The sequence below is a fragment of the Salvelinus namaycush genome, chromosome 35, assembly GCF_016432855.1.
Source record: "Salvelinus namaycush isolate Seneca chromosome 35, SaNama_1.0, whole genome shotgun sequence".
Taxonomy (NCBI): domain Eukaryota; kingdom Metazoa; phylum Chordata; class Actinopteri; order Salmoniformes; family Salmonidae; genus Salvelinus; species Salvelinus namaycush.
Genome location: NC_052341.1, coordinates 33,785,662 through 33,804,798, shown reverse-complemented (window position 1 = coordinate 33,804,798; position 19,137 = coordinate 33,785,662). Strand labels below are relative to the sequence as shown.

At 45.2% G+C, this 19,137-nt stretch overlaps 1 protein-coding gene across 1 annotated transcript; it reads right to left on the bottom strand.

Annotated features, from left to right (window-relative positions):
* Nucleotides 1–422: 422 nt before the first annotated feature.
* On the bottom strand, nucleotides 423–18,622 carry LOC120029699 (rho GTPase-activating protein 44-like). The gene is made up of 21 exons (XM_038974965.1): nucleotides 18,555–18,622; nucleotides 17,931–17,970; nucleotides 16,435–16,554; nucleotides 16,260–16,336; nucleotides 15,740–15,851; nucleotides 15,461–15,537; nucleotides 14,474–14,585; nucleotides 14,294–14,362; nucleotides 13,641–13,722; nucleotides 13,039–13,166; nucleotides 12,833–12,944; nucleotides 10,187–10,268; nucleotides 9,942–10,022; nucleotides 9,215–9,328; nucleotides 8,863–8,954; nucleotides 8,126–8,306; nucleotides 6,690–6,707; nucleotides 5,979–6,167; nucleotides 2,244–2,362; nucleotides 1,669–2,040; nucleotides 423–577 (listed from the first exon to the last, which is right to left on the bottom strand). The coding sequence occupies exons 1-21, from the start codon at nucleotides 18,620–18,622 to the stop codon at nucleotides 423–425; spliced, it is 2,400 nt and encodes a 799-aa protein (XP_038830893.1).
* Between the last annotated feature and the right edge of the window lie 515 nt (nucleotides 18,623–19,137).

Sequence of the window (19,137 nt, the reverse complement as noted above, 5' to 3'; positions counted from 1 at the left end):
GTTTTCATGTCTTGTATGTGAAGTTAGAGGCAATATTGCAAATGACTCAAATAAGGCAAAAGTAATGAAAAATAAACGCAATTGTTGAAAAAGAAAAGTCTTAAAAATTAACGCACCACAGACAGAATCAAAGGAATCCAGTCAACATAAAAACAAAGCATTGTGTCCGATTCTGTGTATCAAAAGTTCCTCCCCCCACAGTCTCAGAGAGAAACTCTCTGGATGTGGATATACTGTATGTATTTTCTGTATTCATATATATTTCAGGTTATAAGATTAACTTTGTTTTACAGGGCTGAACCCGGTGTTTGGTCGCTATGGGTGGAGGTGAGGTCTGGAGTGAGTCCCATTGAGTCAAAGGTCAGAGAACGGGTCCTGGGGACAGGCTGGAATAGTAGGGCTGGGGGTGGAAACTCGTGATGTCATAGTATCGTGCTCTCAGACTCTTCCTCTGACTCTGTCTTGGGGGTAGGCTGGACCACCGCCACTGAGTTCCTGTAGGGGACCATCTTAGGCTCATCGAAGATGCCATCCAGTTCCACGTTGATGATGGGGATATCCAGGTTGCAGAAAGAGTCTGAGTGGTCAAAGATCAACATGAGAAGAGAATAGAAAATAAGAGATAGAGAAAATAAGGATTGCTTAGAATAAGTCTGTTCCCAGACATGATTAAGTCAATGCTGAATGATGCATTACACACAGCAGGGAGGTGCTCGGGGTAGGTTTGTAATACTGCAAATTTCATGTGAAGAAAGAACATTTGTTCAAGGTGTGGATAACAACAATTCCCCAACAGTGTCCAGCGCAGTCACCACAAACATTTATACTTTGTCTTTGATCTCACAGTCATGTGAGAATGATGACATCCATTGTGTAACACTTGAAATGGACAACAACCAGTGAGTGGACAACAGGAAGTGGGGGGTGGGTGACTTTGCAGAGTGTAAGCAAGAGGACAGTGGTGGGATGTGGCATGGTTTCGGGGTAAAAACAGTAAAGAAAGCTTCTTGGGATAGTAAAATGACGTCAATCTTCTGTGTGAAGTGGAGTCAGTGGACGGTCTTTCAGACACATCCACAAGCCATGCATCGCGCCAGTCTCAGCCACCATGCAAAGGGCAACGAAATTGGTTAGTGGTGGACTGAACAATTCAGAGATATATAGATATATACATATGAGACGTCATGTATACAGGTATATATACAGAGAGCTGGAGCCATGCAGCTCCACAGTGAGCCAGGATGGCGGACGGTTGGTTGGTTGGAGGGGCGGGAGGGTGAGGCTTTAGTACAATACTGGAATTCCTGCTTACCCTAAAAGGCCCTTTCACATTTAGCCCATATTGAACCATTCGCCTCATACCGCTGTAGGCAGACGATAATAGTAGACAAAATAATGAAAAATATGGAAGAACAAGATAAGAGATATTGATTAGAATCTTTTAACCTGTTCCCTGCAGTTTTACACAAAAAGTATCAGTCATTTTAAAAAATGACAGAAAATAGTTCCATTTGCAGAAACCACATTAAAACCACAGAGATCCTATTAAATTAATTCTATGATTAAATAGCTGTCAGGCACACTGGAGAATGAGACGCTCCACCTTTACCAGAGATGAGAGTGTATAAGCGGGCTCCTAGTGTGTAGAAACTCCATTGAAGCATTTACCTGTGGACATGCTCTCCCCAGGAGACAATCCATCCAGCAGGCCACCACTGTGCTCCAGGGGTTGGGGGCTGGAGCCAGGGGTGCTGGGGGGCTGCGGTGGGGGCAGGCTGGGCCTCTGCCTGGGAGGCTTGGGAGTGGGCCTGGCCTTGGTGAGGGTGCCGGCTAGCGAGGGAGGGGAGGAGAGGGTGGCAGTCTGGGCCTGTCCCGGAGAGCCGATGGTGGCGTAGCCCTGAGGGTAGCCAAAGCCATACGGGGAAGGGGTACTAGGAGGGGTGGGGGACAGGCTGACTGGAGAGGGCTGACCTGTGGACTGGTCAGACATTCCCCCAGACTGAGAGTAGTGCTTAGGTGGGATGGGGGCCAGCTTTTTAGCTGTGGAGAGACCAGACAGAATGCCAAGTGTGAGAGAAAAGCAACACAGATTGTAATTGAGAGGTGGCCAGCCAAAACAAAACACTCTGGCTGCTTTGTACATAGCACAGTCTCTCTCACATGCATACGCACGCACACACGCACGCACCCTCACACGCACACACACACAGACACACACACACACAACCTTCTTCCATCAGTACCTCTTCTCAGGGTGTGAGGGCTATGTTCAGAAGAGGGCTGTGATGGCCCACCAGAGGGTGCTGTTCCCTGGAAGCCCTTCTGTCCAATCACTGGAGAGAGCTCCTTGTTCATCAGAGTACTGGGGAGGCGAAAAGGATATATGAACAACAATGTGTCATTTTCATCTTCTTCAGGTTGTGTGTGTGTGCATGCGTGTGTGTGTGTGTGTGTGTGTGTGTGTGTGTGTGTGTGTGTGTGTGTGTGTGTGTGTGTGTGTGTGTGTGTGTGTGTGTGTGTGTGTGTGTGTGTGTGTGTCCATGTTCACTGCCTGTCAGTAAGCAGTGAACGCCATGTAGCTAACAATTGCCAATCAGGTTGAATATATTGACCTTATTCCTGCACATGTCATGACATCCATAGGAATGAAAATCCCCGTAGTTCAACGTCAAATAATCTGAGTGACCACTTTCACTACTGCAAGTATACGCACTACCAGCTATATTGCAGTGGCGCATAAACCCCCCAAAAATCCAAGCCCAAGCCTGTAGGTTTAATAGATTTTTGTTGCCTTTTATGGCACTATGCAGCCAGAATGCCAATGGTTAGAGAGCTTGAAGGAAAAAACCTAACCAGTTGATAATAGGATGGGAGTGACAGCTCTCCCAGCTCCAAATTCCCCCTCCTATTGACAGCAGATGAGGATGGGTGATCGGGACTGGAGGGATTTGGAGTTAGGGTGGAGCTATCCATTGAAACATTCCTTATGGCTGTTGATGTAAAAGACCCCATTCCGATGAAGGCCAATGATTGGTTAGGAATCATGCCCAGCCCATCCATATTTTTCACTTAGTCACTCTAAATCCAATTCCTATTCAAAAACAAAACTAGCCAACTACCATCCAAGGCCAACTGGGCCCACTAAAATGACTCATTAACACCCACTATATTCTGCTATCGCTGAGAGCTTTGAATATTGTTTGTTGCTTGGCAACATCCTCCTGTAAAATAAGGTACTAAAACGCTCCAATAGAACAGAATGAGAAAATGAACAAAATGTATAAAACAGGATGTTGGCATATTGGAGGCAGCTCCCTCTCTCTCACTCTCCCGTTTGTCTCCCAATATCCCTCATCTTGTCATTATGAGCCACTCAGGCCTGTGTGTGTTACGAAGACTGAGTTTGTGTCCTGGTTCTAGGAGTGGCCGGACGATGTGACATAGTATTTACCCAGTCAGCTTGGCTCCTCTCTCTCGGCTACAGGCACAGGCGGCCCACGGAAGAGGTGTGGACAGGGGAAAGTTAGGGGGGTGGGGAACGAGGGACGGGTCGTGTCGGGTTAGCACGAGGGGGGTTTTGATGTAGAGGGGGGGGACGTTAGTTTCTGACGGTGGGGGCGCATGCAGAGCTTCGGCCAGGGAACTCTGTTTAGGCAGGTGCAGGGAGCTGGGCTTGGGGTTAGAGTTGATATCAAGCTGCTGTGGGGAGGGAGAGGGAGAGGGGGACGAGGAGGGGGGCAGTGGGTGAGGGCTATAGTTAGACCAGCGTGGGGGAGGTGGGGTAGACGGCCCGGGAGGCACGGACTCGGGACCGGGGGCGACAGGGCGCGCGCACTGCGGTGCTCGGGGGTAGAAATGGTGAGGAGGTGGGTAGCAATAGGAAGAAGAGGAAGAAGAGGGGTAAGGGGGAGGGGGCCTCTCCTCCTCCGGAGAGGGGTAGGCATAACAGGAGTCCGACCAAGTGGATGACGCATCATCGGAGCTGCAATGATAAAAATGTAAATGATTTCACAGGGAATTGAATTGTTCTTGAGTCAGGAAGAGGCCAATATTGGCACGTTCTTGTTGTGGAACGAAAAGCATTGTATAAAAAAATATACTGTATGTGAGGAAGTCCAGTGGGCCATTCTGGCATGTTTGTGAACACTCAATAACCAGTGCAGTTAAGTGTGAAGGGGAACAAGTGCGGGTTTTTGTATCAGGGAAGGAATTAGTCAACCAACGTTGAACAGAGTCGTGTTAAGAGGGTGAGGAGAGAGAGGTCTAAGGAAATAGAAAAATTGAAAAGAAAAAATAGCAAAGGAAAAACATTAATACAGGCCATGCCATACAGTATATTCATTCAGCACAAATCCTAAAACTGCTTGACAAATGCAAGATTTTTTTTTTTTTCCATCTTACATGAGCATATCCCATTCATAGACGCTAACTGCTTTAGCGCCTATTGACGATCGTATCTTCTGAACAGGAATTATTACTATTATATATCTTTTTTATTATTATATATACTTTTACCCCTTTTTCTCCCTAATTTCGTGTAATCCAATTGTCCCATCGCTGCAACTCCCCTACGGACTCGGGAGAGGTGAAGATCGAGAGCAATGCGTCCTCCGAAACACCACCCTGCCAAGCCGCACTGCTTCTTGACACACTGCTCGCTTAACCCGGAAGCCAACCGCACCAATGTGTCGGAGGAAGCACCATCCAGCTGGCGAACGAGGTCAGCTTGCAGGCGCCCGGCCCGCCACAAGGAGTCGCTAGAGCACGATGGGACAAGGAAATCTCGGCCGGCCAAACCCTCCCCTAACCCATACGACGCCGGGCCTATTGTGCACCGCCTCATGGGTCTCCCGGTCTCGGCCGGGTGTGACACAGCCTGGGATTGAACTAGGGTCTGTAGTGACGCCTCAAGCACTGCAATTGCAGTGCCTTAGACCTCTGCGCCACTCGGGAGGCCGTGACCAGGGACATTTTTCACGAGCCCCCAATGGTTGCTCTAAACGTTGACACGCATCACTCGCGGTACGGTTTAGGAAACATAAGGAACGTATCTTTCACATCAGCAAGAAATGTTTTTCAAAAAACAAAAGGTTGACTTACACCTTTATAGGGTTAGGGTTCCCACACGGCCATATTTCCATGTGACAGCGCTTGTTTACGGAAAACAGATGGAAGACAGAGGGGTGTGCTAATAAGCTATCTGCATCTCCGAACACGTGTGTGTAAACGGAAGACTGAAGCCACAAACGTGTTGTCACTGAAAAATACTGTCGGCTGCAACTGTGTTAAAAACAGTAAAAACAGTAAGTAGATATTTAGCATTTGTGAAATGATTTTGATGTGACATGAAAGTAGAGGGATTTATGTTTCTAGGACCCTTCCGCAATTGAGAATCGATTCAAGTTAGATGAAGTATTTGGCTGTTTTGGCTTCCAGAGACAAATCGCCTTTAAACAGAACGTATAATCGTCTTTGGACTATAAGGAGTAACGTTAGGCTGTTAGGTGTTAATGAAACCTGTTCTGATAGATAAAAAATGAAAAACATGTACATGCTGCATTGGCAAGCTACCTCTGAGATGAGGTGAGCCTTTTCTTTGCTCACATTGTTACAATTTTATGGGTAATGGATAAAAAAAGTGCTATCTGAAAAACTAATAAAAATAATACTTTATATCCTTCTACCAAAAAACAACCCTCTGGTACAACCTGTATATGAAACTAAACAAGCACAAATTTTACTTCAAAGGGCTCTAGAAACTCTGAAGCTCAAGCACAAGGACCACAATGAAAACAACATCACACAAGCTCAAACCAAGTTTGACATGAAACTGGGCGTTGGTTCACAGAAAGGTGAAGACGATGCATGGGAAAGAGAATTAGAAGACGTAAACAGACAGAAAAAGTAGACAACGCCATGTAAGTTTCAGGACGCGAGGATTGGGGTAAATTGGAGTGGGGGGGCAACAACAGCCTTACCTGGCACGGTCGCTGCCAGCGGGAGGAGGGGTTGGTGAGGGGGACGCAGAGAGCTCCCCCTGCTCAGGTATGAGAGCATCTGAGGGAGGGAGGGGGGGCTGCATACTCGGGGGCGTGGAGGAGGTTTTACGCACTGACGACGAGCCCCTGCGCGACACCCAAGAAGTGTCCATCACCCTGACCCCCATGCTGCAGAGGGACAGACACACACAGTCAATCAAATACAGTGGTCAGAGGTCAGCCAAGCCCAGGGAGACTCATCCTGTAGTGCTCACAATCGCCAGGACACTCCTTACCGAACAGTATGCATAGACACACTAGGGAAAGGAGACATTTGTAATAATGTGTCACAGTGTGGGTGTATGTATGGTTGGTCTCTGTGTGACAAACAAATGTTGGCACCTGTTATTGCCATTTGCACTTGTCAAAGCAAATCAAACGAGTACATCAAATGCCAGAAATTGCCACGATGCATTTTAAGTAAATAAACCACACAGTGTGATAACAGTTAGTTGGCAGCACTGTCTGTCAACAGCACTCTGTAGGGAATGTTGAACTATAGGATTACAAGTGTGTCATTTGGACGATAGAATAATCATGACTGGAATACTACTGGAATACTGACAGACAAATGATGACAGAGAGAGGCTTTCTTTCCACAGACAGTTCAGACAAGGGTAAACAGCGAGAAGAACAGAGTAAGTACAGTACCTTTGAATTTTCCTAACGCTGCTTGGTAGGACAAAAACATCACAATAAAAGGTAAGGATCATGAGAACCTCTGTTAATTGATTCAAAGCATCACGACATGTATATCAAAGCAACTGGGGGAGCAGTCAGGTCAGGGGTTGGATCCAAGATGGAGGATCACCAGGTCAAGCCTTCAGGCTTGGATTGCAGGGGGTTATGCGGGATGGAAGTCATGCTGGGAGTCATGAGGTGAGGGATTTGAGGGGTGAAGATATTCCTTCCCAAAAGAGCTCCAAGCATGTCCTACCAGTGAGCCAATTAACCAATTAGGGCAACATTTCCCCACCTACGTAATAAATACCCCAAAATAACACCAACATACAGGAAGTCACTTGCAGCAGTGGTCAATGTGCTTGTTTACTATAAAAAAGCAATGTACAACTATAGATGGTTAAAGGCTACGTAATATTCAGATATTTTTGGAATCATTGAAAATCTCACACACCAAGCAAAGAAACGGTCAAGGACACGGCATGACATCTCCCATAGTGCTTTAGCGAAAGGCCCAGGGTGAGTAAAACCATAACAGAGGTATGGATTTTAATTTGGACATCAACTCTGGGAATGCTACTTCCTCATTGGTCTCAGTTTGTACTAGGGGGCCGAATTCTCCTTGTCCTGATCTTCCTGCTCTATCTGGAGGGGCGTGTGTTTCTAATGAGAGCAGTGTGTTGGTCCCAACACAGTCCTCGCCAAGTTTAATTAGCTGGGTTTACGTGGCCCCCGAGCTGAGGGGCTCAGACGTCTGCTGAACAGGGGCCGACAAGACAGAGAGTTATTTTGAAAAGAGAGAGAGAAAACATGATCGACTTGAAACTAATTCTCCGTACAGCAAAAGACTGCTTACTGCACCACCATAGACCAACATATTTCTCTGAGCTCCCTGTTCTGTCTGTCTTAGTGCATTTCTCTCTTTCGCTCTCACCCAAGATGAAGAATAATTTAGTGACATTCTCTCCACCCCTCTCATACCCAGACTGAACTCTTTACTAAGCTCTCCTTTTCACTGAGTGTACGGGGTTATATTATTATAGAAACAAAAACTATTGACATGGAAAGGTGGCATGATGCTATATCTAAGGCATATAGCTTTCACACAACACTCAAATCTCTCACTAGTCGATCAAGCCATCAGCTTTCATCTGCTCATCCATACCTCAAAAGGCCCATTGTCCCCATTAACATGTCAACACAACTATCCTTCATTCTGAACTCTACTGCAATAACCAACATCACGAGTAATCCTTGTTGTCCAATGGTTCATGTTCCAGTTAAGAGTGTTCAGCAAGGACATTAAGGGAAGACAGGCGGTTAGGGAGTTGACTTCAGAAAGAGGGATTTAAGAGAGATGGAAAAGGTAGGGCAAGACAGGTACAACACGAGTCGGATCTTCTTACCCATCCTTCTTATAGAACTCGAGCATCATATTGTCAGTGGCCACACTGAGTGGACGTCGGCTCTGGTCATTGTGCTTGCGATCGGAATGGTCCATATCCGGAGAGGGCATGGAGCTGTAGTTGGCGTTGTGGTTGGTGTGGACCGGGCTGCCATAGTTTCCTGTGACATTAAACTCAATCTCTGAAAGAGAGGAAAGCGATAGGTGAGGTATTATTATTTGACCATGCTGCTCATTTATGAACATTTGAACATCTTGGCCATGTTCTGTTATAATCTCCACCCGGCACAGCCAGAAGAGGACTGGCCACCCCTCATAGCCTGGTTCCTCTCTAGGTTTCTTCCTAGGTTTTGGCCTTTCTAGGGAGTTTTTCCTATCCACCGTGCTTCTACACCTGCATTGCTTGCTGTTTGGGGTTTTAGGCTGGGTTTCTGTACAGCACTTTGAGATATCAGCTGATGTAAGAAGGGCTATATAAATACATTTGATTTGATTACTTTTGTGACAATAAACATGTATCCCGTTATAAGAACTGATTCTTAAAATTGTGAATAGGTCTCCTACGGCCACTTAAGCTGACTGACTGTCATACTGTATATGTACGAGCAGGTGCCGGTTTCCATTTACCCACATACAGAGGGTGATACAGGGACATTAAAGCAACAGTATTACATTCTAATGGATGAGATAGGCGGTCGTGGCTTACAGAGGCTGAACAGACACTGTGTCCTCTCTCACCTCCAGGGAAGAACCAGTCAGCGTGCTGGATGATGGGCTCAATGATGCCTACAATCTGCAGGGACACAGTGGTCATCATCTCTGTAATGCTCCTGGAGGGAGGGAGAGGAAGAGATATGGAGGAGTCAGTTTAATTTGATGTAGAGCGATTGCCAGACAGTGAATTCAATGCAACTGTTCAACACTGGAAATTATTAACTTGAACCTTGGAGATATGAGTATGATTTAATTTGGACCGTTTTATCTCTTTAAGTCACTATCAATGACCAGGAAATGCTTTTATAATAAGGTACTTTATGTATAGTCTCTATGGTGTGGCTAAATAGTGTGTTAAAGATAGGTGAAGTCCTACCCTTCCTGCGTTGTCCACAGCAGGTTGGGACCCAAGACTATTGCAATATTCCCAGGAGTCATTTTATTGTCATCCTGGTAGTCATCTAACTTGGCGAGGAATTTGATTAAATACCTGAAAAAGAAACAATAAAACTAACAATACGTTTATGTTTTTTTCGATCATGATCATTCATGTACTGTCTACTGCATTGGCTGACAAATCTCTGAATCCTACAGATTGTTGTTTTCTGGCTCATCTAAGATGAACCGATTGTTCAGACAGAACCCCCAGGCAGCTCATTTCAATTGGGCTATGACAAGGACAGGTTTGACAGGTGTTCGCGAAAGAAGACAACCTAAAAATAAGCCCATTAAGTGAGATTCAACGATGACACTGACAAGCACTGCGGTCTGTCAGCCTTTGGATTTCTGTTTCACCCATACACCCTCTACTCCCACTCTTTTTGATCGTATGTCAAGCTCCTGCAAACAATATTCCATGATGCTATCCTTGATCAAGCAGCCAACACAGAAAAACACAAAAAGCACACCCAGTTCTGGCTGCTTGAAGGCTACGATGAACTCTTCACCAGTTCAGTTCAACAGCTGATGTGAAAAGAGCAGCGAAGGATAGAAACAGTGAAAGGTGATTGAAACTGAAATCATTTAATGGTCAGGCAAGTGCCAAGAAAGAGTGAAATGGGTGCGGGACAGAGACAAAGCGAAACCCAGATAGGGCGACTCACTTGAAGTTGTTGCCATTGGCCAAGGGTAGTTTCTCGCAGGCTGTGAGGAGGGATTGGAGTCTCTTGTCCTGGTCTTGAATGCTGCCAGACAAACCAGAAAAATAACAGCTTAGCGTGAAAGAGAAACCCCACATCAAATGATCTCATACTTTTCGAGTAAATAAAGAATCAGCAGCACAGAGTATGAATCAAACACAATGAATAGACATCAACTAATGGCGGCACCATTACAAACTGACACTGACTTAGAAGCTTGGATCCATTCATCATAAAGTTCAAAGGTCATCAGTGGCTCAGGGAGTTCCCGTAGGTAGGATTTCAAAGCACCTGTTGGGATGAGACAATAGGAGGGTGAGTGAAAGTTAGACGGATAAACAGAGAGGATGAGGGTGGTGTGTGTGTGGAAAATGAGAGGGAGAGCTTGAAGTAAGAGAGCAAGAAATTGTAAAATGGCTACTGTGTAGGCCTAAGGACGTCCGTACCAAGGGATGAGACACTTCATAAAACACACAGACACAGAAAGATGGAGAAAGGGGGGGGGGGGGGGGGGTGTAGGTCTCTAATGCAACTATTTCTCCATGGACCAGGACTTCAGGATGTCCCTTGCATTCTGATGGTACAGAGGAAACCACAACAGCTGTGCCACCATTCTGTGTGTAGAGTGTACAGTTCAAGTCAGAAGTTTACATACCTCTTAGCCAAATACATTTAAACTCAGTTTTTCACAATTCCTGACATTTAGTCCTATGAAAATTCCCTGTCTTAGGTCAGTTAGATCACCACTTTATTTTAAGAATGTAAAATGTCAGAATAATAGTAGAGAGAATGATTTATTTCAGCTTTTATTTCTTTCATCACATTCCCAGTGGGTCAGAAGTTTACATACACTCAATTAGTATTTGGTAGCACTGCCTTTAAATGGTTTAACTTGGGACAAACATTTCAGGTAGCCTTCCACAAGCTTCCCACAATAAGTTGGGTGAATTTTGGCCCATTCCTCCTGACAGAGCTGGTGTAACTGAGTCAGGTTTGTCGGCCACCTTGGTCGCAGACACATTTTCAGTTCTGTCCACAACTTTTCTATAGGATTGAGGTCAGGGCTTTGTGATGGCCATTCCAATACCTTGACTTTGTTGTCCTTAAGCCATTTTGCCACAACTTTGGAAGTATGCTTGGGGTCATTGTCCAATTGGAAGACCCATTTGCGACCAAGCGTTTAACTTCCTGACTGATGTCTTGAGATGTTGCTTCAATATATCCACATAATTTTCCATCCTCATGACGCCATCTATTTTGTGAAGTGCACCAGTCCCTCCTGCAGCAAAGCACCCCCACAACATGATGCTGCCACCCCCATGCTTCACAGTTGAGATGGTGTTCTTCGGCTTGCAAACCTCCCCCTTTTTCTTCCAAACATAACGATGGTCATTATGGCCAAACAGTTCTATTTTTGTTTCATCAGACCAGAAGACATTTCTCTAAAAAGTACGATCTTTGTCCCCATGTGCACTTGCAAACCGTAGTCTAGTTTTGGAGCAGTGGCTTCTTCCTTGCTGAGCGGCCTTTCAGGTTATGTCGAAATAGGACTCGTTTTACTGTGGATATAGTTACTTTTGTACCTGTTTCCTCCAGCATCTTCACAAGGTCTTTTACTATTATTCTGGGATTGATTTGCACTTTTCGCACCAAAGTACGTTCATCTCTAGGAGACAGCACGCGCCTCCTTCCTGAGCGGTATGACGGCTGCGTGGTCCCATGGTGTTTATAGTTGCGTACTATTGTTTGTACAGATGAACGTGGTACCTTCAGGCGTTTGGAAATTGCTCCCAAGGATGAACCAGACTTGTGGAGGTCTACAATTTTTTTCTGAGGTCTTGGCTGATTTCTTTTGATTTTCCCATGTTGTCAAGCAAAGAGGCACTGAGTTTGAAGGTAGGCCTTGAAATACATCCACAGGTACACCTCCAATTGACTCAAATGATGTCAATTAGCCTATCAGAAGCTTCTAAAGCCATGACATCATTTTCTGGAATTTTCCAAGCTGTTTAAAGGCACAGTCAACTTAGTGTATGTAAACTTCTGACCCACTGGAGTTGTGATACAGTGAATTTTAAGTGAAATAATCTGTCTGTAAACAATTGTTGGAAAAATGACTTGTGTCATGCACAAAGTAGATGTCCTAACCGACTTGCCAAAACTATAGTTTGTTGACAAGAAAGTTGTGGAGTGGTTGAAAAACGAGTTTTAATGACTAAGTGTATGTAAACTTCCGACTTCAACTGTATGTGTGGCATGGCGGTGTGTGTGTCTATCTGCACTAGATAAACACATTAAATGCAAAGCAGTTTGAATCCCTCCAGGGAGCATCTTTACTATTGCTGACCCTGTAAAACAATAGATGTCACTGCACCTATCCGGTGTATGTGACAATAAAACATTTTCTTTTTTAAATTCACTTTGTTAGAAAGCGCTATGCTGTTGACTTGATTCTGATGTGTTTAGACTTGGTGACGTGGGTCATGAATCCGCCTTGGTACTACTCTCCCCTCAGGAGAGGGTTGCAAATGGGCTTTCCTTTTGGTGCTGGTTCTGTGTATCACCCTGGTTAACATGGAATCAATCGAAATGAACACGGAAGAGGATTCAGAGAGGATTCTTTTCAAGGCTCACTCAGGGTCTGTGTATTCACAGGTACTCACACAGCCAGGATCTTAAGAAGGCTGTGTATAAGACCTAAGTTGAAGTTCTTAGGTTGACAGGGAGCCCTTGATAACCCGAACAGACTAGGGGCAGGTTTCGAGACGATCTCCATGACAATGTCAGCTGCCATGATAATACAGAGCAGAGTGAAAGGAAGTTATGTATTTGGGGGTGTTGGGTTGCCAACTCACCTGCGATGGCGTGAGGGTCTGCAGAGTACTCCTGTACGTCCATCACCCCACAGTCTAGAGACGCCTTGAGCTTCTTCAGTTTGGAGGCCGAGGGCGCTACTCTGAACAGGCCCTGGAATGGGACAGGGACACAGGAGGTTAGGCTAATCAGTATGTTGTCACTTGGTAATGGGAAGACATACTGATAGTGTGGAATACACACTGACCTCTTCCTGCATGCCACACTCCAGCAGCATGGTGACACAGGCTTCGATGGGGAAGGCAATGTCCCGCCCGCTGAGGGCAAGGTGCTCCTCTAAGGGTTTCCCATAGCACGGCCTCTCCACCCAGGTCTCTGTCAACCACAACACACACAGCACCAAGGTTACACAGTCAGCAGGTTAATCAGGTTATTACTAAGGTTGCCTCACACACACTATAGCTTCTGAGCAGTCCCTATTGACTTTAAATTATCCATAAAAAGTTAACGAAAAGCATACTGCAACCACAGATATGGGTGCATTGTGAATATCAGGGTTGGGTTCAGTTCCATTTAAACTACAGAAATTCTGTGAGTTAATTGAAATTCCATTCATGAATTGAAACGTCTTCATTAAAAAAAAAGAAATGTCCCTTTTCAAATTCAAATTCACAAATTTAATTTCCATCTCCAAAACTGACTAAATTTAAACAGAATTGATCAACCATGATGAATAGAGAGAAGATGTGCACCAGTGCTCCTACTGCAGGGTTCACTGAGGACAGAGTTGGCATAATGTGTGTGTAATAATGAGTGAGGGCCGGGTGGGCACTGGGCAGACAGACTCACCCTGGTGGGCTTTGATCTGAGGCAGAATATTCTGGAGGAGCTCTAACGACTTCCTGTGGTACTCTGCCTGCACCTCTATCAACTACAGCGAGAGAGAGAGAGAGAGAGAGAGAGAGAGAGAGAGAGAGAGAGAGAGAGAGAGAGAGAGAGAGAGAGAGAGAGAGAGAGAGAGAGAGAGAGAGAGAGAGAGAGAGAGAGAGAGAGAGAGAGAGAGAGAGAGAGAGAGAGAGAGAGGGAGAGAGAGAGAGAGAGAGAGAGAGACACCGAGAGAGACAGAGACAGAGACAGAGAGACCGAGAGAGAGACAGAGACAGAGAGACCGAGAGAGAGACAGAGACAGAGAGACCGAGAGAGAGACAGAGACAGAGAGACCGAGAGAGAGAGAGAGAGAGAGAGAAAGAGAGAGACAGAGACAGAGACACCGAGAGAGAGACAGAGACAGAGAGACCGAGAGAGACAGAGACAGAGAGACCGAGAGAGAGACAGAGACAGAGAGACCGAGAGAGAGAGAGAGAAACAGAGACAAAGAGACCGAGAGAGAGAGACGGGAAATAGAGAGAGACGGAGAGAGATTAGTGTATTTTCTATGTCCCTGTTTGTACCTCAATGAAGACATAGTGAGTGCTATTAGAGAGAGACCGTTCAGTCCTTACTGTCTGAAAGTAGCTTGCATAGTCAATTTCTTTGGCCACAAAATTGTACATGTCTGCAGATAATTGATCCTGGAAAAATACAAAAGGATAACTTCAGAAAATAAACAGCGATTTCAGAGAAAACATCTTGAGGAGCGTTAGAAAGAGAACGAGAGCGAGGAAAGGGAGATGTAGACTGACTCGACAGATCTCCATTCGATTGGCTGCTTCTTCCATCTCTTCCCTGAGGTGCTCGCCCTTGGCCCCTGGCTGCACGTTGCTGGACATACCAGACTTGGAGGACTGGTGGAACCTGAGGGGTGGAGGGAAGAAAGAGGCGGGATTACACATCCTATGCAAACATATAGACATCCGCTGCTTCCTAATTCTCTATCGTTATGCCCTAAGTGTGCACTTGTTCACTTCCCAGTCTGTCTATCTGTCTGCCTGTCTTTCTGTCTGCCTTCCCCTCTCTCCTCTCTATCCTACCCACTTGTCCATAGTATCTCTCGCCCTCTCTCTCTGGTTTATTTGTATGTGTCTGAGAGGTCTGAGTCACAGAGCAGAGATAATGTCCACTGCTGCCAGGGGAGCTCAAGGCACACAGCAGGGTGATGGGAAAAAACTTGACACACATTTGGGTCAGCAGAAGAAACTGCAGGAGCTCTGTGAGGAAAATGCATTACATTTCCCCAATGTCTCGGCCCCTAATGTGTGTGTAATATGTATAGGTCAGACTCAGCACAGAGGCAGAGGCTGTGGTTGCAGTCTATCCCTGAGCCACAGTGCTGAATACAGGAAGGGCAGTGGAGAGACACTGAGGTATACTGGAAGCGTGACTGTAAAAGGAAATCCAGGTAAAAGAAAGAAGATCCATGGAGTGCCAAGGTGAGGGGTATATTAAGGTGAAGGGGTATGATGAGGTGAGTATTTGAGGGGTGGAGAATGTGGCCACGCCTAGATCTTCACTGTACAATATGGGCGATCAAACAGTGACGTTCGCGTGGAACGCTGTAAAGAGGTCAGTTCACAGGGGATTGAGTTTCTCTCTGTTTTGGAAACGACGGGCAAATCACAAATCCTTTTTCACACACAGATACACACACAAAAATCACCTTGAAAATCACACAGAGACTCCTCACATACTGACACAGACACCCACACACACTGTCAGTGAGCAGCTCGTACCTTGTGCGTGCCGAGTCCATGTCCAAAACCAGTTTTGCTAAATGTTTCCTTTGTTTCTGGATGTTGGGGATTTCCACCTGAGTGAAATCACATCATAAAACAAAGACACTTTACTCTGGTTTGTTCTGTAGTGTGAGAGATTGGATAGAGACACACAGGCATTGTCATAGGAATCATATTCTCACAGCTTGTGTAGCTTTGTAGGTGAGATACATTTGCAGTGGTGTAGTCTTCATGACCGTGGTACAGATGATGGTTGTTATGGTCTACAGTAAGTACCTCTGCCAGTTCGTATAGGGGTTCCACCACGTCTCTCTCAATGGTGAACTCAAACAGGATGAGCTCCAGAGCCATCTTCTCCTGTGTCTCACCACACAGCTTCAGCATCTTCCTGCAACCGGCCAATGTGAAGCCAGAGAAAATAGCACATAGCCAATTAGAACACAAAACAGGACCAGACCTCATTTCACTAGAAATTGTGTGGTATTACTGTACGTGCTATCACTATGGCAAAGTCCACACCTTCACAATAATGGATAAAAGTGTTATATGCTGTTAAAATTTGCTGATGCAATACAATAAAGTCATTCGTTTGACAAGAGCTCAGTCTTCACTAGCAATGACCGTAATAATCGCTCTGCTGTTGATCATGTGTCATGATCATGAATCAGGCCTGGTTCACTGGGTGACACTGCCACGTTTCCCATGTCAGCACACTTTAAAAAATCCCATGACGGATGTGGCAGATGATTAATGTATGTGTGTTTGTGTATTTGTGTCTGTTTGTGTGTGCACTCACCCCAGTAGCGAGTCGTCGCCCAACACTGCTGCTCCCTCCACCAGACATTGTGCTAGTGTTGTGAGGGGTAGCTTTTTCTACACAGGAAATAGAACAGGAGAACATGTACCGCACTCTACTGTCATATCAATGTCAGCATTACAAGAAGGAAAAGGAAAAATACAGGCAGACTCACCGAGGGCGACCTGACAGATCTCTTCTCCACATCCACCCCCTGTTGGCCCTGCAGACAGGCCGTCAGCTTCTTGTGGGTGCTGTGGGACACCTGCTTGACCAGCTCAAGCCGCTTCTCCACCTGATGGACAGACAGTAGGACAGGGCTCAGTAAGCTGGGCATCTCTCTACGGACGGACACACACACACACACACACACACACACACACACACACACACACACACACACACACACACACACACACACACACACACAGGTAATCTGAAGTGTGCCTACACAGCTACACTCATCCGAAATCCATCCAGTGGAACGGATGTCACATCCATTGACGACTTCATTCATCTGTAGCAATTATAGCCAGTAGCCTAGTCTGGGCACCAGTCTTTACAGCTAACATAACATTCCAATCCTGCCGTTTGCCAAATGACAGGAGTGGCAAGGATGGAACGAAATAGCTGAACAGAGACAGCAACCAGGCTCCCTCAGTAAATCAGAGGGGATGTTCAGACTTTGTCTCCCATTGCTGATGAATTTTGCCTTGGGGAATTCGACACCCATTTCACACATAGCATACTCTGTTTTAGGGTTAGAGTTTCACATTCAGGAAAGAGGTATGACCTACTTGCAGTTCACACACACACACAGCAAACAGGCATATCCTAGACCTACAGTATCAGCAAAAGTTTGGACATCTACTCATTCAAGACTTTTCTTTATTTTTACTATTTCTACATTGTAGAGACACAGAGTAGGTGATGGGATGATCTCCGCATGTGTGGTTCCCACCGTGAAGCACGAAGGAGGAAGTATGATGGTGTGGGGGTGCTTTGCTGGTGACAGTGTCTGTGATTTATTTAGAATTCAAGGCACACTTAACCAGCGTGGCTACCACAGCATTCTGCAGCGATACGCCATCCCATATGGTTTGCGCTTAGTGGGACTATCATTTGTTTTTTAACATGACAATGACCCAACACACCTCCAGGCTGTGTAAGGGCTATTTGACCAAAATGGAGAGTGATGGAGTGCTGCATCAGATGATCTGTCTCCACAATCACCCAACCTCAACCCAATTGAGATGGTTTGGGATGAGTTGGACGGCAGAGTGAAGGAAAAGCAGCCAACAAGTGCTCAGCATATGTGGGAACTCCTTCAAGACCGTTGGAAAAGCATTCCAGGTGAAGTTGGTTTAGAGAATGCCAAGACTGTGCAAAGCTGTCATCAAGGCAAAGGGTGGCTACTTTGAAGAATCTCTAATATAAAATATAACATTTGTTTAACACTTTTTTGGTTACTACATGATTCCATATGTGTTATGTCATAGTTTTGATGTCTTCGCTATTATTCTACAATGTAGAAGAGAGTACAAATAAAGAGCCATTGAATGAGTAGGTGTGTCCAAACTTTTGACAGGTACTGTATATTAGGCCTTTATAAGCACACAAACACACACATAAATGCACACACACAAAATTACATTTTTACTCATTTCTTACTTGTAGAAGGTCTTCGCTTAATACTTCTGTTTTTTCAGCTCTGCGATAAAGATGAAGAAACAGAGACGATTAGGGTGGAATGGGGAATTTCGGGATACATTATATTACAAGTTATCGTGGGAATTGGTAAATGTATGCACGTACCGATGAATCAACGTAATTAGAGAGCATTTTCATTTGGATAATTCATTTCCCTAATAATCCCTTGACCTAATCATATAACAGGAAGGTTTACTTTACTAAACAGTGTGCTAAATATTTTTTTTTAACATTCTTCTGAGTAACAGCCATTTGGCTGCCTTATAGAACAAACTAGGCCAAGCTCCATTTGGGACATTTATGGTGTGTAGTGAATAGAAATCTGACAAATTATGTCACCCACTCCCTCATCACTCACTGTCACAGAATATTGCTCAATACTGTACAACAAACATAGGTTTTCTGTTTACCTTAGCTAAGTTGCCATTTTGTCAGTTACTTTGGTATAACGGAGAATGATGTTGCTAAGATCACGAGGATGAGCATGAATGTATATTTTCACTAAGGTGAATAAACAAAATAACTCACTAAAGGTAGAGTAATAAATAAATTGAGTTGAGCTAACCATATAACAGGAATGTTCACTTTACATTGGGGGAGATCTCAGCCACAAAGTCATAAACTGTGGATGGAGTGAGGAAGCCCACATCCATTCTATTGTTTTTTGATGAAGGGTCTCTCCCTTCCCACGTATATTTGGGTTTTATGAGATACCCCATGAGAGCCTTCGTTCCCAAAACCATGCAGCGTGATAAATGCTAAATATTTGGTCATGTGTCAAGTGGATGTAGACGGGAGGGGTATTATATGCCAGCTGAATGCTGCAATTGTGGTGGTGAACAAGCACCCGAATTTCTGAAGTATCCTGTTAGGGTGAAGGAGACGGAGGTGGTAAGAACAAGGGCTGTCCAGTATGTCTCCTATACGCAGGTGGTGAGAAGAGTGGCAGCAAGGAGTGAAGTTGAAAAAGAATGGCACCTACTCTGCGTCTTCAACTAAGACCCAAATGCAAAAAAAAATGTACGATATAGACTAATTTGACTTTGTGGCTGTGGCAACTAGTGGAAACCGAGATTGTATGCGAAAAGATAGTAACAAGACGAGCGAAGTCTCCACCCTCAAAACGCAAACTCTCATCCAAAGCCAACCAGTTCTCGTGCTAGTCGGG